The 24860-nt window shown below is 44.2% G+C and overlaps 1 protein-coding gene across 1 annotated transcript in view; it reads left to right on the top strand.

The window, feature by feature from the left end:
* LOC146822828 (cytidine monophosphate-N-acetylneuraminic acid hydroxylase-like) overlaps positions 1–24860 on the top strand; it is a 682085-nt gene that overhangs the window by 534050 nt on the left and 123175 nt on the right. The window contains exons 9-10 of the mRNA XM_085607021.1: positions 5897–6032; positions 22724–22867. Coding sequence (XP_085463147.1) covers positions 5897–6032; positions 22724–22867 — 280 coding nt within the window. The remainder of the gene's footprint in view (positions 1–5896; positions 6033–22723; positions 22868–24860) is intronic.

Raw genomic sequence — 24860 nt, 5'->3', positions numbered from 1 at the left:
AGATTGCGGTATTTCTAACCCTGCGCCGCTGTCATGGACTGATCTCCCCTTGGCGGCTTGGCCTTTAAATATCCCACCTCAGCCCAGCAGCTGGGATATTGATGTCGCGTAGGGGCACCTCGGGCCTCAGCGAATGCCAGGGAGATGTGTCAGGGGGCCCTCACAGAGGGTCAGGACCCTGGATGTCTGCTTGTCGACCCCCCAACCAGCTCCCATCAGCAAATCATGGTGCGACACAGGCCCGCTGTGCAAGTCTTATTGGACGACTCACTGATGTGGCCCAGGTGGCAGCCAGTGGAGGCCAATATCCTGCGATCTATGGTATCTAGGGGTGCACAGGAGCAACACAGAAGAGAGAAGCTGAACGGGGTCGTGGATGTTCTACCACATGGTGTTCTCCTCGTCAATGATGTACTGAATGCCTGCTCTCATCCTAGACATCACCTCACCTACAGGCCCACCAGATCCATCAGATGGCCCCCAGTGCCCTGCAAGGCTCTGGAACATCCACAGTGATCAACCAGGCTGTGCAGCAGATGCAGCAGAAGAGGCCATCAGCTAGTGAAGGCCACTCTCCTGCAGTCTATGGTATCCAGGGGGCTACTCTACTGTAGGTGCTGTCCTAGGCCTGGAGGCTGCCACTGGACGGCACAGCGATCAGCTTCTCATGGGCTCCCGTAGGGCTGCAGCTGTCTCTCCACGAGGCATTCTGCCGACTGGGTGAGCCCCATACCCCGCCATGCAGCCTGTCTCCGTCACATCAGGAGCCATTTGCAGAGGGAATTGCCGGTTCTAAACTGAGTTCCAGCACCCTGCCTAGTTCCATGGTGTTCCCGGGGGTGTAGGCTGATGTTTCAGACCCTAGGAGTCGGCCTCAGAAGCATTTTGATGGCAGGTAGACAGAGACCGATTTGAGCAGCTCACACACCCTCCATCTTGGCCACATCCCCCTGTGGACACTTAAGTGTGTGTTATTCGGCATTAATTAATACTTTCTTTTATTAATAGAACACTAAACTGTGATCACACATAGACAGGAGCTAGGTCAAATCAAACCCGAGAAGCTACGCCAAATGATCTGGCCAACAAACATGCAGCTATCACTTACAGCATTGATGCGAGTACCAACAGAAGCAAAGAAATCTTTGCCATTGTGAAGGATTTCACCTCACCAGCGGCCGCCTCTAACCTCATCACCCCCTCTCAGGACTTCTGCAACAATCTCTCTCAATTCTTCATCAGTAAAATCACTACCATTTATAGCAACTTCAACCCACAACTGGACCCGACAGGCCTTGCCAAATGCCTCTCAATCTTATCTATTAACAGCCAATGCTAATCACATGGCCCTTCATCACCCCAGAAGAAACGACCATCACCAGATGCTTTGAAACACGCAACTGTCCTCCCATTACTAAAAAACCCATCTGCAGACCCTTCAATGCACACCAATTTAAGACCTGTCTCACTTCTACCATTCCCAGCCAAGGTCCTAAAGAAAATCGTCAACAGATGCCTCACTGAATACCTCATCCACCACCAACTTCTCAACACCACTCAGTCTGATTTCAGATCCAACCGAAGCATGGAATCTGCTCGCATACCTGTCACAGATTACATCCGCATGACTCAGGATGAAGGAGAAATGGTGGCTCACGTGCTCCTGGTCCACTCTCCAGCGTTTGACATGGTCTCCAACCCCATCCTCAACCAATGCCTACACGACATTGAAATCGAAGGACAAGCACTCTGATGGATCTGCTCCTTCCTGACTGGAAGGGCCCAGTCAGTTGGCCTGGCACTGTACATATCTTATGTCAATGACCTGATCTGTGGAGTTCCGAAAGCATCCTCCCTGGGCCAATTCTCTTAAACCATACATGACCCCTCTAGCAGCAGCATCGGCTCTCACGACATCAATGTATGCTGATCACAAATAGCTTATTCTCTCCCTCATGGACAAGACTCCTAGTACCGGGATCAAGTTCAATGCATGTATGACTGAAATCACCCACAAGATGAAGACCAACTGCCTCAAGCTGAACACTGACAAGACTGAAATTGTGAACTTCGGAAAGAGAACTTCGCTGTAGGGCTTCACCCAGTGGCGAACAGAGCTAGGACTGCCACTCATCCCCACCCCCTACGCCAAGAACTTCAGAATCATCACTGACCGCAAACTCAACTTGACCACCCATGTCAATGCCGTCACTGCCACATGATTCAATACCCTTAAGCTGCTGAGGAAGATTTCAAAATAGGTCCCAATCAGCACCTGTAAAACAGTCACACACACTTGTCACAAGCAAGCTGGACGTCTGGAATACCCTCTATGCCGAGATCAACAAAAAACTCATCGGAAGGCTGCAGACCATTTAGAACTCACCGGCTAGAATCACTCTCAACCTCTCACGGTGAACTCACATTGCACCACACCTAAAGGAGCTCCACTGGCTCCCCATACAGAAACGAGCACAATTCAAACTCCTCACCCACACTTTCAAGGCATTTCATAACACTGGCTCAACATACCTGAACAATCCCATCTGCTTTCACAAACCTTCCAGACACCTCAGCTTGTTCGGACTCCTACTTGCACACATCGCAAGCATATGGAAAAACAGGTCCGGCAGTCGAGCCTTCTCCTTCATTGCTCCTAAAGTGTGCAACGACCTGCCTCAACACATAAGAGCCTCCTCCTCAATTCCTGAATTCTGGAAGAGCTGAAGAACTGGTTTTTCGAGTAGTCCCACAAGACCCTAGGTTTCGCTAGGTTGACACTAGCTCAGCGCCAGGATAACCTGACATATGATAGTGCTCTCTATAATTCTGCATAGCACAATATCACTCAATGAGTGGTGATTACCAGGGCCGTATTACAGAGAGTGCCCCAACGGTGCAACAGGCATTTGTGCCTGCTTTGTGTTCCCCCGGGGCACTTTGGTATTACAGAAGGGGCCGCAGATAATTGTATGGCCTCTTCTGTAATACCAATTGCACTGGTGCACATTAGGTGCAAACGCTATCCGCAGGGGGCGTGCCCCATGAAAATGAGGGAATCCCTTTGCCTGTGTGCCCATGCCGTATTACAGAGGGAGGCGCAGAGGCAAAGAAGCTGTCAGGAGGCGCACTGTCAGTGCGCCCCCTGAGAGCAGCCCTGTGCAGGGGATAAAGGGGGTCCTATTGACCCTCAGATCTTCCCTTGCAGGTGGGTTCAATTACTGACTGTATCTGCCTACAAGGAGATCTCTATCTCCTTTCAAAGTGCAGGCAGGTTGCCGACTCCACAGAGAAACACAGAGCAGCTGTTTCAAAGGCGCTCCGCATTTCACTTTAATGTGCTACCCCCAGTGTAGCACAAGTTGGCGGCTGCACTGGGCGCAGTGCATTCTGTGTTTGCACCCTGCACACCGGTTTTAAGGTGTACCTGGCGCAAGGAGGGAAAGTGGCCCCAATACATGGCCCCAGAAGAGTTAGAAACAATGTTGAGTTACTTTATTTTTGTAAATATTTAATACCCTATTCCTTGTCGTAAAGGGGTTCCCCTTTTGTTATAGGTGGGGGGCACATGACACAGTTCAATGGGAAAAATGTACTGCTCCTTTTCATCTACAAAGCAGAAACAATGACACAACTTGTCATTTCTGACAGAACTTGTCAGAACTGAAAGAGTCATGGCCTGCTTTAAACCATGGCAGTGATCTAGAGTTATCTGCAGGAGGAATAGTAATCTCTGTGCCTTTACAGGGGCCACTGCTACAATGGTTCTTTTTTTTTTTTTTCAATGAAAACAAATTTTATTTGTCAAGTTGCACATAAATTGCAGAGCTCTGCACCCCAGAGGCGACTGCAAAATCAAACCACACAAATATGATGACTTTGACTTTTTCAAATAACATCTAAACGGAAAAAAGCAACACTTGAAAAGAATACCCAAACTCCCACCCACCCCCACCCCACCCCCCCTGATCGCACAAGATCCGCATAGTCATGCCCACATCCTGTAGATATAGCGGGAAGGGTGAACCCCTCCGGGTCCCCCCCTCAATGCACCCCACAGTCCAAATATAGACATGTAACTTATCCCAGTAGATGAACTTCTGCTACTGATGGCGGGTCTAGCAACAGGCCCCGATAGTCCGCCCATCGTTTCCAAATCTTAAAATGTTTGCGCGGACACCCCCTGGCTACAAAGATAGGTTGCTCCAGCCCCATGCAGGAGTCTAGCCCGTTCTTCCATGCAGCCACCGATGGGGCGCCAAGGCGCCTTCCAGGCCCTGGCGATATCACGTTTCGCCAGAGTAAAACCCAGCTGCATGAGGTGTCGCTTGTAAATATTGCCACCTATTCCCTCCATGACGGGAAGCAAGGCCAGCTGCGGCGTGCGGGGAAGCTCCCACCCCAGGACCTCCGAGAGGCATGCAAAAACCCCCCTCCAAAAGCGGTCTAGGGAAATACAGCGCCAAACTGTGTGGATGAATGTACCCTCCTCTTGACTATAGCGGAGACATACAGGAGAGGTGATCAACCCTGCCCTAAACTGGACAAAGCGGAGTCGCATCGCTATGGCTCCCCCACGCAGGGCTTCTTGGGCCTCGGTCAGTCCTCCTCCTCCAGTGTGCTCACACCCTCTTCCCATTCCCCTCTAAGCTTCTGTAGTGTGGGGGAGCAGTGAGTAACATGGGATTGATAAATCCGTGAAATTTTCCGGTCATTTAGATCTCCCATAAAAACCTTTGCCTCCAGAGGGCTGAATTCCGGGAGCGACTCCAGACCCTCTAAGCTAGGGGACAAAGCATGTCGAAATTGAAAGTAGCGGTAAAACTGGGACCACGGCATCTGGAATTCTTTCTGTAGTTCTTGAAAGGATTTGAACATCTGACCTTGCATAACATCACCCAGGACAGAGATGCCTATGCTGTCCCACCCCCGGAACCCCTGTAGAGCCGCCAGCTGGGGCAGGCGCCCATTTCTACAATGGTTCTTTTGAAGCACAAGAAGTTTGGTGCGCATCCACCCACCATGTTTCTGATGGTTGTGCACCAAACTTTTGTTTTCAAGCAACAAATTTCAAAAGCAAGAGTTTTCCTCTGAAAAACTGTAAAAAACAAATTGCTCTCATACCCTGGGAGTTTTCTCCCAGTGTGGGTGGGGTCATTTTTTTTCTGTTAGTGACAATCTGGTAGTGCCAAAAAAAGGACATCACCCCAACTACTCTAAATAGCGGGGGTTGGATGCTTGTACTCCAATAGCTTTTACACCATCAGGCCATCAGAGTACATTTTCCAGAAACGGAGCCAGCATAGCACCATGTGGAGTACCCTGTCTGTCCAACTCCAAATCAGGCCCTAAGAAAGTTGGTTGAAATGTTTGTGGAATCAGTTTGACCTCCAGAAGCAACAGGGACACTACCTAAAGACCTTGGATGAAAGGGAACAAATGTGTGTCGCGGTCACCTATAAAAGGGATAATACAGTATAAGACTATTGATGGATCGTACAGGTAAACAATTAACATCTCTGGACCTATAGAACATTTCACATAAAAATAACATAACAAACATTTTCACTCTATTCACAAAGTTTGACAAAAAAATGATATCTCACTCAATTAGATGCCTATTCAAGTGAATCAGTTGTGGCTTTATGTTCATTCACAAGCATTGTCACTGACACCCAATCCAAGCATCTGTTATAAATGCTTTATGTAAATACTTACCTTAAATGTTTGGTAGCCCCCTTACAATAACAATAGCACAGCTGCATTAACTTTCTTACAATTTTATTTTACATGAAATCAATATTGGACTTCTTGTAAATGGATTTACAACTTATATCTATACATCATTATTGCAAAAATAAATGCTAAATTGGTGTGCTTTGCTTTTGATTTTCAGAGACCTGGAAGGCCCAATTCATCAAAACTGAAAGGAAGAAACTGCTGAATTATAAGGCGCAGCTTGTGAACGACCTGAGTCCACGCATCTACTGCCCCTTCGCTGGCTACTTTGTTGAGGCACACCCTTCAGACAAGTACTGTTACACATTTCACACCCTGACCCTCATTTAGGCCTGGTTGGTGACATTAGCTCCACCCATTTATAAAAACTGCTACAGGGTATCATTCTCCTCCATACCTGTCGTTGATTTGTTAACTCAATTAAGGGTAATGCCAGGATTTAGCGTGTGAATGAAGGGTGGTGGCGGACATCAGCATGGTGGTATATTTACCACCTCAATGTAATCTTCTGTGTGGGTGCCCTAGGCTGCTGTGCAATGGAACCCATTTCTGCTAACACCACATTGTAGCTGCATGTAGCCATGGGGCCTGAGGGAATTGCAAGATTCCCTTCATACTGCCAAGAATGTGTAAGAATGCAGGAGCATCCCATGGATTTCCCACGGTGATGAGCTACTGTAATACTTAGATTAATGTCCTCTGAGGAGCCTAAATCCCCACCATGAAAAGAAGATTCCCACTCCAGTACCACATGCATGGGTGCAGTAACAGCATGGGACTGGCTAGGGGTTAACGACTGAGGTTCCCTCAGCCTTAGGGAGAGACGCAATCACATTCTGCTCATACCTGGCTGACACCATCACCTCCCAAATGTCATAATCTCTCTCTAGCCATGTAACAATTGGATGATAAGTACCACCATCCCATTTAGACATACGGGAAAGATAGGTGGGCTAATGGTGGAATTGTAAGGAGGATGCCAACTGACTGGCGGTATCTCCATCTTTGGGCTGCATTATAATTGTTGGCCTGAAGATAGGTAGGCGGATCTTGGTCCATAAAGCACTAAATAGAAGCTCTAAATGAAAGAGGAAGCAGGGATATATTTTGTGGAATGTTTTTAACAATGCAATTTTAGACACCATTTGAGCTTTTCTTTCACTCAAGGGGATTGTTAAAGGTACTTCTGTACAGTAGTCAGACAAACAAACACCCCCACAGTTCAACTGGACTGTGGTAATGAAAACATTTTCACAGTGACAGTTCAAAATACTAATGATAAATCCTGCAATCACAGCCGTATTGTGAGACTGCACTGCTGTGCAAAGAGCGTATATTGAGGAGGGGTGTTTGGAGTGTTACACCTCCCTAATAAATGCATTTTGTGTTTAGTAGTTGGGTGCATGGACTTCCAGTCTTCTATAAGCTACAAACTCTGCAGAATGCCGCAGCACGGCTCCTGTTAGGCATTCCAAAACATAAATCAATATCTCAAGCACTGATCCAATTACACTGGCTTCCTATACACAAACAGATTCAGTTTAAGGCACTCTGTATTGCCTTCAGAGCACTTCAAGGCACTGGCCCTAAGTATCTGAAGCAGAGTTTTTAACACTACATCCCGGCACGCTCCCAGTGTTCACCCACTAGCGGAAATCTCACAATCCCTACATTTAAGAAAACCAAATGGGGAGGGAGAGGATTCATTCTAAGCACTTCGAGGCTGTGCAACTCACTTCCAATACAACAAAAATCCAAGATAAACTTATTGGAATTCAGGAAGAGCCTGAAGAGTTGGCTCTTTAGTAAATAACCTGACCTTCCCTTAAGTCCTCATGCTGTCCGTTGCCGCCCAGCGCCTAGTTACCTCCGGGTAATTGTTGCGCTTTAGAAATGTTATTTCATTCATTAATTTCAAGGTTTGAATATGGCCCTCTCTTCAGTCAACCCTTCTATTTTCTGAACCGTTTTTTGTTGACTTTTAGGACTCTGTGCATTTTACAACTGCTAACCAGTGCTCTCTTTAAACATGGTAACATCGTCCAACCCCCAATTGGCACATTTAATATACTTATAAGTCCCTAGCAAAGTCGTACAACATGTTTTCAGGGCCTATAAATTAAATTTTACTGGTGTGCTAGCAGCACTTCTTTTGCCAACCACATAAGTAGCTCTTTTAAAATATGTCTCAGGCCTGCCATTGCAGACTGTGTGCAGTTTTAAACCTGGCAAAAACAAACATTTGCCAGGTTTAAACCTTTCTTTTTAATACATATAATTTACCCCTGTAGTATGCCATTAACAACCCATAGAGCAAGGTGCATTGTATTTAAAAAGCTGGACATGTACTTTTAGGTTTTACATGTTCTGGTGATAAGAAACTCTTAAATTTGTTTTTCGTGACTGCAAGGCCTACCTCTCCCATAGGAAATCATTGGGTTACCTTGTTATATTTATTAAGTGATAACTGTTGCTTGTAAACAGGTGGGAATCTCATGTTTGGTCTCTAAATGTGACTTTTGGTATGGCCTGCTCCACTGGAACCGCCTGTACCTGTTCCTGAACTTGCCTTAGCCGTGCTGGCCACTGCTGGAGTGAGTTCCTGATCCCCAAGAGGTGCATCTCCAGGTCCTAAACAATTCGAATTGTGTGGCATCAGCTGAGCTCCTCGTGTAAAGAAAAGAAGACGTCCTGAAATGTTTGACTGTTTGTAACTGCAAAAAGATCAATTTGTACCGAGATCTCACCACCGGCGATGACCGCCAATGCGAAGCTCTGGTGAACTGCCAGCGTCAGCCGGCAATGTGTGATATGCACTTTGCGCTACAGCATTTACAGCCCTCTGTGACCGACAACTTGAAGCTCCAGCAACAGCCTTCCACGACAACCGACAGGATCTTCACACTTGATCGACGACCATCCGTCAAGTACAGCCTGCTTTTCGTCTACAGCGATGACCCTCTGTGATGCTCTACATGCCCCTTGCGACTTCTTCCACCGCAGACTTGACACTTTACAATGAACTATGAAAAGGTAACTTTTTCAGCTGGACTAAACTGGCCCCTGTATCTGGGCCACGCTCCATCACGGTGGCCTTAACTTTTGACTTACCCCGTTCGGCACAACCAGATAACCATGAATGGCACTTTGTGTTTTCAGTATATTCTCACAAGGACAACCTCTTCTCTGCTCACGTTGACCAGGGTTACTAATACCTGTATACAAACAACGTCCACCGTGGGATTCTTTTCCAAATAATGAGCAACCCTCTACCCTCCATTTGGGGAAGCTCTCATTCAATGCATTTACTCATAAATTCCAAGTGGTATCTACACACTTTGGGGTTTCTTAATTTAAAAACAGGTGAATCAAAATAGTCAAGGAAATACCAACACAGGTTTCTGTGATTATTTTTCTGTATTGTTTAGCAAAACAAATTTCTTTTGATATGCAGGGAATAATATAGTTAATAACATAAGTGCCAGCGACAGAGTGCTCTTGTGTGAAGAATATACACAATATATACACATAAGACACAAGCAAACAAAAAGTTCACAGGTTCTATTTATAGCAGACAAGCACATGAACGCATCACATCACAGCATGTGACCTAATTAACAATTGAAGCAACCAAGTGAAACAAATGTCGACGTTTCGACCCCAGTTGGGTCTCAGGGTCTCCTCAGGACAATAGTCGTCTGACTTATAATCTGCAAAAATATGAAGGACAGAAACCAAAGCCAGTCATTAATATATATCCACTCAATGTTTGAGGTATTTGTTTTCAAGATAAGGCCTCACGCTACTCTGACTTACCAAAAATGAATGGCCACCTTCCACAGTCCCATGTATGTTGTTACATCTCATTTGAGTTAACCACCTCTGTTCAGTCGTGATTGTAATCTTATCACCATTCCAAAGAAGCATAAAGCAATCTGCCTATACGCTTGTTCTGCAAAAATCAAGCATATAGTGTATCAGTGGCTTAATATGTGTCATATGTCATTGATGCTAAGCAGGACAAGCACACTGCCTCAGTAATGACACCCAAGCACCCTTAAAAAAGTGCCCGTATTAAGTTTGTGCAAATGATTATATGTCCATCAAGTGTCATCTATTATATATCATTATACCATTCAGTCGAGTTACATACGGCATAATCAGACTCCTACATTCCATAATCGTCAAGTATACCTTGTTCGTGTGTCCCTTCCACGGATCATATGTGCCCGCGCTCATGCAACGTTGACATGTCCATCCCTATGCTCTAAATACTGAACCTTTGTGTTCCAATCTTCGTGAATCATATCGAACGAGGGGAGTGACATTGACTCAGCTATGTTAAACTTCAAGTGCCCCTCACGTGTCAAGGTAAAAAGCATCCTACTAACCTTATTAGCGACGCTGCCTCCATAAGACAGCGTACAGCCTTGTACACACTGAGATTCATACATGTCTCTCTGTGCTAGGTATTTTCATTTGTTGACTTTATTGTCAGGTACTAGCTAGTGGACTCCAAAACCGGAGTCTATGATATAGATTCAGTACTTCAATGTCCCATCTGTAAGAACCATCCTAAATGTCACCGTGTGGCTACCTATCCCCTTACAAAGTGGCGAGGAACATGTTGTGCATGTATCCAACCGCATTACACGTCAGTGATTAGCGGTCTGTCCAGACAAGGCCGGAAGTAGACGCGCATCTGCCAGTCTTGTGTCAAGGCAGCGTTAGATGTCACTTGTCACTAACAGCTTTGAGATTTATTCCAACCTATCGAACCCCTCCCACACCTACACCACACATAGCAGGACGGGTGAACACAAAGGAAACAACACATGTTAAGGCCTGATAGATCTAATGTTCTAGATATGAAGCCAACCAGCACCACCTGCTCCTCAGATTGGGTGGGACTGATTCACAGAAAATAGGCAAATCTGCACCAGGTGATCTGAAACCTCACCTGGATATAGATTTATTCATTTTCGAAATTCACAAAAGTTTACCAGGTTACGCCTGGTTACCTCCACAATTCACAGGTATCAAGGTGCACACTTCAAAAACGTTTCTGAATTTTATTTTTTCACTCACAAATTGACACACATTTTACATGCAAAAAAATCAGAGAAGCTTCAAAGACACTTACCTAAATGTTTCTTTCTTCTCAACAGGAAAATATATTCCTCTCTAAAGAAACCTTTCCATAAATCCCCCTAATGTTGTGATTTTTCTATTGCAAATCCCACCCAGAAAGGTATTTACTCCTGCCTCTGACAGGAGTAAATCTCCAACCTATTACAAGGTGGGAAACAGTTTGCTGAACACCACCAAACATGCACATTTGCTACTATTTACAGAGTTGCGGGGTTTTTGTGCTCTGTAACGGAAGCGCGGTGACAGTGGTGAAGGCAAGCATGCTGTCATCTGATTGGGGTTGTATTGCAGTTGGTAGGGATTAACCTATTTTTTGTACAATATACACAGATCTCTAATCTTAGTACTTGAAATGCTTCCGGAGTCTTGTTATACTTTTCATACTGTCACTTTTACCTCTAACACTGCACGACCTTCTACGTTCCCAACTTCTTAAACTGCCCACCTCCTGCTCACAGCATAACTTCTTGGGCCCACATTTACTAAACTAAACGTCAAGCAGACAACACAGGTGAAATCTGCAGCACAACACTGTGCAAATAGAGAAAGAGATTTCTCCACCAAACTAAGGGACAAATCAGCAAGGAGGCGATATAAAATTATCGCCGCTTTTGCGTCCGTTTTCGGGCTAAAAGCGGCGATAATTTTATCGCCTTATCAGCAAGGTCATGCTATCGCGTGAATCCTTGCATTAACTCCCTTTCCCATAACGCCCACCTTTGCATCACTAATGAGATCTTACGCCTGCTTTTAGTTTGACTTAGCCATTATATCCAATGTAATGTGGATATCATGACTAAGTCTGCCCTGCCCTATCAACAAGCTATCGCCAAAGTTTGTGAGATTATCGCTGGATTTCCAGCGATAATCTCACATTTGGCAGTTAGCGCTTGGAATTTTATTGCTTTTGAGATAAGCCTTGCTGATAGCACGCTATCTCAGCAATAAAATTCCACGTTAGCCGGCGATAATTATCCTAGTGCTAAGTGCGCTTAGCGATAATTATCGCCGGTGCTTGATGATATGCCCCTAAAAAAGTTTTGGAGCAATGTTTAGCATTGAGACATTGATTTCTTGTGTACAGTTTGTACACGAGGTACAATTTCCAGTCTAAATTCCTACACAATGGTCACCATTCAGTTAGTTGTACAAAATGTGCAATTTCAAAGAAGGTATTGGTTGTTCATAGGAATATCATGCAGTATTCCACTTACCCCTGTTGTGCACCTTGGATTCATTTGGTGCAAGGATTTCACACAAATCCAGATCACGCTGTCTTAATAGGTCTGACTTTGTGGGAATTTCAATGGGTATTGCCGTTTTTTCCACTCCATTGTCATCCCTCTGCATAGAAAATATGCGGTTGGTGCTGTGCTTGCGTAAGGTTTCTGGTGCAAAATGTACTTAGAGCCCCATGGTAATTAGGATCTTAGGGCCAGGTGTATGCAGCTTTGAGTTTGCGATTTCCTAATAACTAGGAAATCACAAAGAGCTATGCAGGGCCGGACTGGGAACCAAAACCGGCCCTGGCAAAGTGCTCGGCCGGCCCCCCCCAGGGGGGTTGGGGGTGCTGCCGAGCTCTATGCCAGGGCCGGTTTTCGGCCGATTTTGTTACAGGGTCGATTTTGCAGCTAAACGGCCCTGTAACAAAAACGGCCCCCAGGGGCCCAAAACCGGCCCCCACACGTGCGGCCCACCGGGGGATTGCCCGGTGCCCGCTACGACCATTCTGGCCCTCGAGCTATGTACAAGAGTGTGTTTTACACTGGTAGCTATTCCCAGTGGGTCGCAATTGACCTAACTCATTAATATTCATGAGCAAGGTCGCAATTTATGACCCATTGGGAATCGCTAAACACACAAGAAAGGTGGCCAACTAGGGACAGCAGACGACCATGTCTGTGTTTGCTTTTAAATAAAGGAAAACGGGATGCCTTTCAAAAAGAAAAATTACATCTTTTCTTATTATTCTTTAAGGGTAGGCCTGCTCTTAAAAAACATTATTACAATCATTTACTAAAGGAAAGGGGTCCCTTGTGGACCCCTTCCTGCTTGCAGTGGGGTACCACCAATGTAAATTTGGTGGGAAAAAGCGAATGTTTTGCGATCACGTTTCAATTGTGAAACATTCATTCATACCACTGCGAGTCGCTATTAAGAAGGGATGCCCTTAACAAGGCCCTTCCTAATACCGAATGGCTGCCCCATTTCGCGATTCTGTAATAGGTTACCGAATCGCAAAAAAGTGTTTGGTACATCGGAAACTTCCTTTTTACTGTCACAAATGGTCCAATTCTGCAAATCAGGGTGTTTGCGACCTGAAAAAAGCTTCAGACATCTGGCTCTTTGTTGGGTATGCTATGGTGAGAGTTGGGAAATTACAGGCTCCTCCCACTAAAGTTTTGCTGAACAGGCTATGCCCCTCGCTCTAGGGAATATAGTGGGACACATGCTGGAGGGATGCAGGGGTGGGGGTGCACTTTGGGGCCTTGTCAACAACCAACATCTCTAAATCTCACAGTGAGCCACAGGAACAAGAGCAGCTGTTCGGTGCATAGTGCAGCTTGTGGAACTTGCAGTGTGCCCCTGGTCTCACTGCACGATGAAAGTGCATTTTTTTTGCTCGTTTGCTTGGACCCCACCGACTGACACACTGTAAGGACTCCCGCCTCAATCTCTGCTCCTGCAGCATCAGGACGGTCTGTTATTATCACTCGCATGAAGTGGGTGAATGACGCATTTACTCAAGCATTGAGTGGGACATGCACTGTGTCCAGAGCCAGGGCAGGGGTGAATGTGGCATGAAGAAAGTGCGTGATGAGTTGTCCTTTCAGTGACCGAGGAGAGCAAGCAGTGAGATGAGAGCTGCATTCTAGCAGTGATACACGTGGCTTAAACTCAGTGAGAGATGCATGAAGCAAAGGAGGATATAGCAGGGAAAGAGTGAGTTAAGCATGCATAGGGACAAATGTGGTGGGGAGTGCAGCAAGTGTGAATGTGGCCTAAAGTGGGAAAGAGAAGCATGCAGCTCGGGTAATTGGGATGTAAAGGGAGTTATTGAGGCATGGGTGGGATTAGCGAGGGCTGAGCGTGACATGCAGCAGGGGTGAATGCGGCATAAAGGGAGTGAATGAGGTGTGCGGAAGGGTGAATGTGGCATAAAGAAAGTGAGAGGATTTTGCAGCTTGTAGTAGAGCATGAAGTCGGGTGAGTGTGCATCCACCAGAGATAAAGTGACACAAGTGGAGTGAGTGAGGCAGATAACCAGGGCAGATGTGGCATAAAGAAAGTGAGCGAGGCACCCAGGGAAAGGAGTAGAGGGTGTGACAGGTGAGAATGGCAGCATTTGGAGTAGATGGAGGGGGTAGAGAAGCAGAAAGGCAATGGATAAGCAAAGAGAGGCGGTGGAGAGGAGGAGGAGAGAGAGGTGGATAGAGAGAAGATGGAGATGTGGAGAAAAGGTTGGCAAGGCGGAGAGTAGGGTGACGCAAAGACAGGAAGGAGGGTGAGTTGGAGGAGTGCAAGTGAAAGAGAGTGAGATAGAGAGAAGAGTGTAGGGCGGAGGCAGAGTGGGGAGGTACAGAGATTAAGTGAAGGGTGAGGAAGGTAGAGGGGGTGATGAGCTATTGGGGCAAGTCTCTGGCAGAAAGAGAGAGAGGCAGCGAGAGAGGAGTGAAACCGAGAGGCAGAGGAGGTGGTGTGACTTAGGGAGAGATGCACTGTGACGTAGAAAAAGACTGCAGTATAAATTGCACAAGACCAACCTAAATGTCCATCCAAACCCGGGATTTACAAGTACCAACGGTCACAATGGTCCACATAGAGCTCATTTTCCAAAGAATTATGGGATGAAACAGAAAAGCAAAACGATTGTGCTATGATATTATGACCATCCAGAGCATAGGTTTCCGGTGCAAAAATGTGAATTTATTCACCTCATAAATCGCTTCGGAAAATGAATATTTGGGCATTGCAAGTGCAAAGTGACCCCCACATGAGCAGCAGTCACAACCAAATGAATATAGGAGACAATGAGTGAAAATCCAAGATATGTTGGTAAGCAAACAACCTTATAGTTCAGTTTTATTAGACCAGGCAGAAGGTTGTATACCCTCACACTGTTGTGAAGTATCAGGAGGTTTGTTTGCGAACAGTGTTGACGGCGTGTTGACCCCACAAGGAATTAGAGGGCTTCATCAGGACTGAGGATGGCCTGAGGGAACGTATGGCTTGAAATCAGTTCAGAATGAGGGCAGTGTGTGAACTACTTTGTGTGCAGTGCTTCAAAACCCCCTTGTGAAAGCACTAACATCAACATAGATATATGTATTTATCCTCACGTGTTGATGCCCCATGAGGCAAAGTTCAAGGCTCATGGATAGCCAAGGGGCATAGTTAGTAAGCCTACAGTAACTTCACAATGGGAGAAAGGTAGTGGTCTCAATGGGTCGTCGCTGTCAGTATGAAAGGCTACATATTGACAGTGACGGTCAACCATGGATACCTATGCTTTGGCTTGTCATGATATCATATCACAGTAATTTTGCAGTTGCATCTAATAATTCTGCGGAAAATTAGATCTATGTGAACCATTGTGACTGTTGGTACTGAGAAAAAGACTAAGCATAACTGAGTCCAAGTGAGTGTGACTGATACAGACTCAGTGTGATTAAGATAGAATAAGTGTGACTAAGACAAACTGTGAGGAAAATTGAGTGACTGAGAAACGCAAAGCCTCAGGGACTGAGACAAACAGACTGAGAGTGAGGCTGGCTCGCTGAGACAGAGACGCTAAAGAGAATGAGAGCCACTAAAACTTTGAGTGACAAAGACATTACAAAAAGAGTTAGTCTGACTGTAAGAGACAGAGACTGGGAGAAATTGAATGAGTATGAGACTGTGACTTACCACCCACCTGACCCACAGAGGTCATGGAACTACTGGCCTGCTTCGTGCGCCTCTCTTTCTTCCTTTCAAACCCTTACTCCATGAGTGCTGTTGGAAGCTGGGTTGTTGCAGCTAGGTGGCTTTAGTCCAAAATCTCTGCTAATGGCATGGCTTGCTCCACCATGTAGAAGCAGGAGTCCTCCAGTGTTGTTAGCAGGTGAGAAACAGTGTAAAGTGTGCATGTAGGGGGTTATGAAGTATTGACTGTACTACAAGATGGTCAACAAGGACCTGAGTGGCCAGACTCAGCTGGAGGATCTCAGCCTGTTCGTCCTGCTTGCAGCTTTCTGAAATGTGGAGACGGGGGAGCTACGGCCTGGTAAAGCTCCTGATTTAGTAGGGGGGGGGGGCTTGCTATTCTTGGCATATGGAGGACTTCCCTAGCCAAGCTTTCTGCAGAGGTAGAACACAATAGTACAACCCAATCTTCTCTCAGGAGATGGGTAAACAATATACGCAAGAGACTCCTGAGGGAGTTGTTTTTATAGAAAAGCTTGGGAAAATTAGTGTTTGGTCACATATGATCCAATGAAAATGAATCTATCAATGAGTACATTTTGCATGAATAGTTCATTAAGGGCAAATATATAGAAAGAAAGAAAGACATTATTTTGTACTGATGTATGAAAACGTGATAGTTTTTAATTATTTAATAACATACACATAAGGACTCTTGTAAAAGAAATTACACATGCGGGTTACTTGTATATCTTATATGTTGTGTGGTGTATAAATGTGGGCCTTTGTCTATCCCTTTGTTTTGTAAACAGTGTAATATGTACATATTTCTGTTATTAAATATTTAAAAACTCTTTCACACCTCAGACTAGAACACATACTTACTTTCTATATATTTGCCCTTAATAGATTTTCGCTTTAAACTGTATTCATTGATAGATTTATTTTGATTGTACAAGCTTTTTTTAAATATAAAATCTTCTTCAGGAGTCTCTTGTATATGTTTTATGCAGAGTTGGTGATGGTGACTCTTTAAAGCCATATAGCGACTCACCTTTTAAACCTGGCTGCCCTGCCTGCTAAGTTAAGAGGTCTGTAGGATCTTCTCAGATATCCCAGTTTGCACCTGTGTGAGGACCAAGGCAAGCAGAGAAAGTCCTATATCTCAGAATCTGTTTTGCCCTCTCCTCTCTCATTGTGCCTCCCCTTCACCATCCATTTCGCTCTCTTCTCCTTCTCTTTCAGACCCTCTTTTTCACTTTCTCACCCACTCTCTTTACCTCCTCGCACCTTCTCTCTTCACTTTCTGTCTCCCTATCTCTCTGTTATTCCACTCTCCCTTATCTTTCTCCATCTGCTATTCTATTTGTGCAAGGGATTAATGGGAAGTACTCAGCCGTCCGCCTAGCTGTAGGTGGGGGCTGGAGGGGAGAAAACGGTTATCTGAATTGTGGTTATGTCTTGACTGGTATGAATGTGGAGAATTTCTTGGGCAAAGAGGGTGGAAAATAGAAGTGGGAAGACCCTGACAGAATATTAGTATGAGTGGGGTTATTTAAAAAATAATATGGCATAGAACAGAAGTAGACATAATGGCTTGATGAACTGGACATTCGCCACATGGAGATACAGTATTCTGGTAATAATATTCAGGAATGGGAGGCACCAACTCAGCCCTCCATTTTCTGGTACCTGTGAATTGGGTGGTACTGAGTTGGGAGGTGGTGGCCCTGATCTTTGGAATACATGAAGACACGATGTGTGAAACTGGCAATAATTATCTTTCCCCATCTTCTGTCCCTGGCTACTTATTTGAAGTTCAGTCACCTTCCTGAGCTGCTCCATGCACACCTTTATCGCTGGGTCCCCTATCTTCTCTACAAGGCACTCTTGTACATTACGCCTTCTTGATGACAGCACAGTCATGCCACATCGCTTGCTTTGTTTTTTTCTATTTTTAGTTCATTGATTTGGCTCACATAATGGGTGGTAGCCAGGGAGAGGCGGGTGACTAGATGGGTGTTTGACAGATACAACTGGGAGAAGGCTTCTGAGAATACGGTTGGTTCTACTCACACCACACCTTCTGAGCTTTCACTAGCTTTGTATTCCCATGCATCCATGAACCCTTGACCTTCCTGTCTGGTCAAGTCTTCTTTCACCTTTACTTAGGGTTGTCAAAAGGGAAGAGAGCATTGTCAACTTCACAAACATCACTGCACATTGCTTGGTGCTACACTAGCAAACTGAATTGTGGTTAGTGATGTTTCAAGTGGGATCTAGGGGTTGGAAGGATTAGTGACACCCCATCTTGCTCTGTGATCTGGTGTCTCTTCTGACTCTTAGACCCGTCCGGGATGGAACCTAGATGATATTGGTGTTGCAGTGTGATTGGTGTACTGGCTCTTAAGTTGTACCAGCCTCCTACTTTAAAATCCTTAAACAATTCACAATCGAACTGTCATGCTGTGTAGGAAGCCTCACTATATTTCCTGGAAGAGGAGTGCTCCCATGTGGCTCGGATGGGCACGGGTTCACTGGCTTTCCGTTACACAGTGCACACTGAAGGATTGGTTGGTTGAAATATATGGTATCTCTGACTTATAGGTCTATCATTGTGCTTTTGAGATTAAAGATTTTACTCTTTTCACAGGCCTGCTATTGGGGGATGTTTCATTTGCCTTCATTTGGGGGTGGAGCCTCAACTATTTTGACCAGTCCTTCTATCCTGCCTCACAATCTTGTTGCATTTAAATGAACAGGTTCCTGCTGTGGTTATTAATTTGGGTCTTGCCTGGTGCCTACAGCAAGGTCATTATAGGGTTTTGGGAAGGGCGAAGATTATTGCCCAAAACCTATATTACTTCTCCGCATATATTATTACTGGTAAGCTATCAACCATGTTCAGACTACCAGTGGACAAATAATTGGGTAATTAGACAGTTCTAAAACTTATATCACTATCTATATCATACACTCCTTTCTTGGTAAAGAGATTGTAGTTTTCACAGTGATGGACAAGGAGTGGAAACGGGATCCTTCAAGCCACATCCCTCAGTCAGAGGTTACCAATCATCCCAGTCACATTTCTTAGGCAATCAACATCACCCTCTGCTAAAACATACTTGGCTCCGGTGGACTGGAAGGCAAAGCAGCAGTAAATTATACAGGGTAGACCTTGTATCTAGCAATGTTTTTCAGGGCAGGAAGAGAGATCTCTCACTACAGAACAGGAATGCATTCCGTCTGAGATTAACCTGCTAACATTCCAACAAACAATTAACAGAGTACTCACTCATCAGATGCTAACTTATACAATGCCAGTAAAAGAACTGGTCACCTCCTAAGCCAGTTTTGGCTATTCATAATTACCTTTGTCTCAGCCCTGTCATAAGAGAATCGCCTGATCTGATCAAAGTGGGAAAAAGTTGACAATTAGTACATTTACTTATGGGGGATGCACAGCCTACACCTGAATAAAAAAAGCAAGAATATTCCCCGCCCACTGTCCTCAGCTTTGTCTCCCAACTACAACTCCATACAGGTGCTATTTCTCTAGCACTCGTTGCACACTCCCCCTGCAATATTTCACTCTTCTTTTCCTGGATCTCTCCTTTTTCTGTCCTCTTACATTTTCTTTTTTTATGCGTTCCACATCTTCTCTCTTTCTTGCTATTCTCCAGTGCCCATTCCTCCCCTCTCCTTTCCGATCTTCTCCCTTCCTCTCTACCCCTCTTCCTTGCCCTCTGACCTTTTTATACTCTGCTTCCTGTCTCTCATTCTCTTCCTTCCTGGTTACTTCTCTTCTCTCTTGTCCTTCCTTCCTCTCTACTCTCTCTTCTCTTACCCTTATAGCCACCTTTCTTCTCCTTCCTGTTCTCTGTCCACTTTTAATACTTTCCTCTCCACTCTTTCCTACCTCTCTACTCCCGTGCATACTTTATGCTCCTCTTTAATTTTCATTTCCACTTCTGTCTTTATATCTCCCTTTCTACCACTCTAGTTTCCTTTTGTCTCTCCCTGATTACCTCTTTACTTTTCCAAACTGTATGTTTCCTTCCAGCCTTTCTACCTCGCTGTACTCTACTTTTCCTCCTACTTTTCCACTGTCTGCTGTTCCTTCATACCTTTGATACATATATATATATATAGATATATCTATATATCTATATATAGATATATGTCACACTCACCTCCCTCCTGGTTCCTGGTGGCCCATGGTGGGTTGCATCATAAGCAAAGGACCAGCTGGTCTGGAAATAGTATACTAAAGTACTGGCTGTGACAAATTGGGTTGTTGGTTGCAAGGGGTGAAACCCTACTCAAGCAACATCCACAATCCTTGTCAGGGTGAACCACCAAAAGTCATCAAATTAACCTATGCTTCAACCTCTTGTAGCTTGTCTCAAAAACAGTCAGGCAGTGTGTAATTTATTTATGCAGCACACAAACAGTAATAAAGTGAAAACATAAAAAGATAAATATTCCACACCAATTTAGAAAAAAGACTACAATTTCATACAAGACCAAAACAATGAGAATCCCATCAGTAGACCCGAATTTTTAAAGTTTAAAGTAAAAATTAGCACCTAAAAGATCAAAGCGCCAACTACGGACATCTAGTCATGCAAGATTGGGGCAAAGTTGAAAGCTATGGCCAACCCTGACGGAGAACGGTTAAGAGTCACCAAGTGGATTGAGCCTGGTCTCCACTTACCTTAGAACTTTTTGAAGAAAAATGTTTGAGAAGGTAAATTTCTGAGGTATAAGGCATCCGCCAGTGTCCGGAGAAGGCGTCGCGATCATCGGGTTGTCTCTGGACAAAGTTGCGGTGACAATTTACATGTTCATAGTTTGCTCTTTTATGGAAGTTGAAAATCTCCTGCAACACAAAGCTGTAGGCTGTAACTGACGAGGGCTCCACAAGTGCGGCTATCACTTCTGCAAGAAGCCTCTAAACAGCATATGCTGTTGCTGCAGAGAATGTAGCGGGAGCTGCCGCAAAGTCAGGCCAACTGATGTTGTATCTTGGGCGGATTGGCGAACATGTCCCTGTTTCCTCTTGGTTCTCAGAGCACTGTTTTGGCTGAAACTTTTCAAAATCCCAGGTTCTGGATTTGGGCTATCTGAGAATATTAGGCACCAGTTCCAAAGATCCAGGACTGGAGAGGTATTACGTGGAGGGTGAGTTCCCACACAAACTGGGCCCAGATGCGGGTTCAAGATGGTTGGAAACTTTTCTGTCCCTGAGCCTCTGATCAGGAGGCCAGATAACTAGCCACTGCAGTCACTCTGGAGGTCTTGGGTTCAAGAAGGAAAGCAGGTCTCAAGCAAAAGGGCTGTCCTGTAAGAGTACAAGGCAGACTTCAGGTAGAAGGGAATGGCTCTTGGTGCAGCGGGCAGTCCTCTAAACACATAGCAGGCCACAGGCAGCAGGGCAGTCCTCTGAAAGTCCTTCCACAGATCCAGAAGTGAACTGAAGAGTGGGTCTGAGGGTCCTAATTTTATACCTGTTGCTAGCTTTGAAGTCGAAATGACTTCTCGGGTTTTCCCCCATAGATGTGTCTGGAATTACCTGCTTCTCTGCCCTGGCCCCTGGTTGTCTGCAGTCACAATGGGCTAGTGTAAATGTCTTTGAGTGCGAGCTGAGTCAGTGGCTTTGAAGTGCATGTGGAGCTGTGCATATCCTGCTTGTATGGCCCACCCTGACCCTCTATTGTGAGCCTGCCTAAGAACAGTGCACAAATGCCATCTGCCATCTACACCAAGTTATGCGAGCCAGGAAACAGACTGCAGGCACCATATGGTTAGGACAAGAAAATGCCAACTTTCTAAAAGTGTCATTTTCAGACTTGTGACTTAAAATCCAACTTAATCTTTCAATAGGATTTTAAATTGCAATTCCTTAGACACCTAACATGACATTTCTGCCTGCTCCCAAACAAAAGTTATCACTTATTAAATATAATAAGGTTACCCAATGTTATCATATGGAGAGGTAGGCCCCACAGTAGTGAAAAACAATTTGGGATTTTTTCACTACCAGGACTTGTAACATTTAAAGGTACATGTCCAACATTTTTAACACAATGTGCCCTGCTACATGGGCTGTTGATGGTCTACCTTGTGGGTGACATATATATTTAAAAAAGGGAGTTTTAGGCCTAGCAAGTGCTTTATAATGCCAAGTGGAGCTGGCACTTTGAAACTGTTTACAGTCTGCGATGGCAGGCCTTAGGCATGTTTTAAAGGGCTACTACTACTCAAGTGGGCGGCACAATAAGTACTGCTGGCACACTAATAGCATTTCATTTACCAGCCCTGCGTATATGGTATACGACTTTACTAGGGTTTTTACTAGTAAACTAAATATGCCAATCAGATGTAAGCCAATGATGCCATGTTTTTAGGGAGTGAGCACAAGCACTGTCGCATTGGTGGGCAGTGGAACTAAGGTCCACAAAAATAAGTTTAGTAAGCTGGGGGAGAATGCAAACATGTTTGGGGAAAGACTACCCTAAGGCTGGGCCCATTTTGTCAAAACAACTTTGTGGAAGAAGTACACTGTGAGCTCATTTTCTCAGAGAATCTGCTGGAACAGAAGTGCATTGGCTTTGATCTAGCACAAACTCTGTAGGGACAGAAGTGTTTGGTGGGTCCAGTTTGTCCTAACATCTGCTGGTACAAAATACATTTGTGGCCACAATCTGTGCCAGCCTCTGTGGAGACAGAAGCGTGTTGTAGGCCAAATCAAATGTACTGCAACAGATACTGGGAAAATAGTACATTGTGGGAGCATTGTAGGTCCATTATGCCCCAGAATCTGTTGGGACAGAAGTTTCTCAGTCAACAATTAGCTAAATTGTGATCATAGACATCTTAGATCATTGTGTCTGCATAATGCTAATTTTTTCCCTATATTTTCTAGGTATATTAAGGACACTAATCTTAAGAATGATCCAAATGAGCTCAACAAACTGATTAGAAAAAAATCAAGTCACATATTAACATGGACCCCAAAACCTGGTACTATATTGGATCTTGCAAGAATGCTGAAGGATCCCACAGACAGGTAATATATGTATAGTAGTGTTGGAATGCTAGAAACAGTTAATGTTTATTTTAATGTAATCTGACCACACCTGGAGGTTTTGTTTAAATATAGTAGGTTCGAAACAGTGGTTTGTTTCAAACCAAAATAGATTTTGCCAGTTTTTTGAGGACAGTGATAAAATAATTAGTTATGAGACAACAGTATGTTTATATGAAAAGACAGGGCTTCATTAAAACCATTAAATATGTTTACTAGTCGAGATACAGCCTAACAACAATACTTCTACTACTACTACTACGACCACTACTATTAGTGATGACAATAACATTAATGACAATCATAATAATTCATAATATTATTGTTCGTGTTGTTTTTGTGATTAACATTATTATTGTTAAACTGAATCGTAATGTAACATATACAGCATGCATGTATTTCATTTAAAGACAAACTACTACATATCATACAAAACAAATAAAAATAAAGTACATCAAGATGCAAAAAAGGGGAAAGACAAAACGGAAACGTATTGCCTAGAATAAAATATTGACCCAAACAAAACTAAAGGCAAGACAAAAAAAAACAATTGGCAACAAATAAAAGAAAAGGAGGCATAGTCATAAAAATGTCATAATAGATTGTGACCTGCCGGGGGGGCGATACAACTAAACATGAATGCTTTTAGACAATATTGTTAGAAGGGATGCTTTATTATAACAATATTTCCTTCCTTAGTATAAAACTCAACTTTATAATTTTTATCAGTCCAACTTGGGCTCCACCAGATTAACAAGTCAATGTAAATGTGCACATTGTTGTCTTGCATCTATTTACAACTACTTTAACTCCTTCGCTGCTAGACTTCCCCCCCCCCCCCCCCCCCCTGTGCTAAGCCTTTTTTTTTAGCTATTTGGGGTAGTTTGCGCTTAGGCCCCTGTAACTTTTTGACCACATAAGGTATCCACGCCAAATTTGTGTCCTTTTCTTCCAACATCATGGGGAGTCTTAAGGTACCCAGGGTTTGTGGATTACCCTGGAGGGGACTCAGAAATGAACCAAAAAACAGATACATTTTAGTTTTTGGGGGGAAAAAGTGCTGCAAATGAAAGTGTCTGTTTTTTTCCATGCAAATGATATCAACAAAGGGTTTGTGGGGCTGAAATCACAATTTTCCCAGCTTTTAGGGACTGACAGACTTTTGTCTGAAAACAAACATTTTTTTCACAGTTTTGGCATTTTACTGGGATATAGCTTATTTTTGCTATTTTTTGTGCTTTCAACCTTCTTCCAGTTAATGGTAGAAATGGGTATGAAAGCAATAATGGATCCTGAAAAGCTATACATTTCAGAAAAGTAGACAGAATTTTGAATTCAGAAAGGGGTATTTGTGTCGATCCTTCACGGTTTCTTTATAGAAACTAACAGTTGAATATAGAAAAAAGTGAAAATTAGTTTAAAAAATCAGCAATTTGTGCCAACGTTCTCACCTGTAACTTCTTCTAATTGTGACATCTGTTTGAAAGCAATATACCATTACATCCGCTGGACCTTTCTGGTTGTGAGGATATATAGGACTTGTAGGTTCACCAAGAACCTGACGAACCCAGAGCCAATAACTGAGCAGCGTCTTGCAATGGTTTTATTATGTACTGGGTATATAGCTATTAATTTGGGAAAATATATACATGGAAAAATCGGTATGAAAGACACCTATGTATTTCTCAAAAATGGAACAAAATATAGGGGCATTTTCTCAAGAACGTGTGATAACTACCGCAAAATTAGCCTAACACAACTCTTCACTTCGCAGTCTATCGCGGGAAAATAACACTGTGTTAACGTAGTATTCCCAACCCGGCGGCACCATGTGATAGTAGCTGGATAACGTGCCAAATGACCGGCCAAAAATTAACGCGACGCCAAAAAATGCGAAACACGAACAAACCCACGATGCCCCAAATCGCAATACAAAAATCAGCGACAACCAGCGACAGTCCTGCAATTCCCACGC

Source organism: Triturus cristatus, chromosome 5_2 (genome assembly GCF_964204655.1).
Source record: "Triturus cristatus chromosome 5_2, aTriCri1.1, whole genome shotgun sequence".
Taxonomy (NCBI): Eukaryota; Metazoa; Chordata; class Amphibia; order Caudata; family Salamandridae; genus Triturus; species Triturus cristatus.
This window is presented reverse-complemented; position numbering and strand designations above follow the sequence as displayed.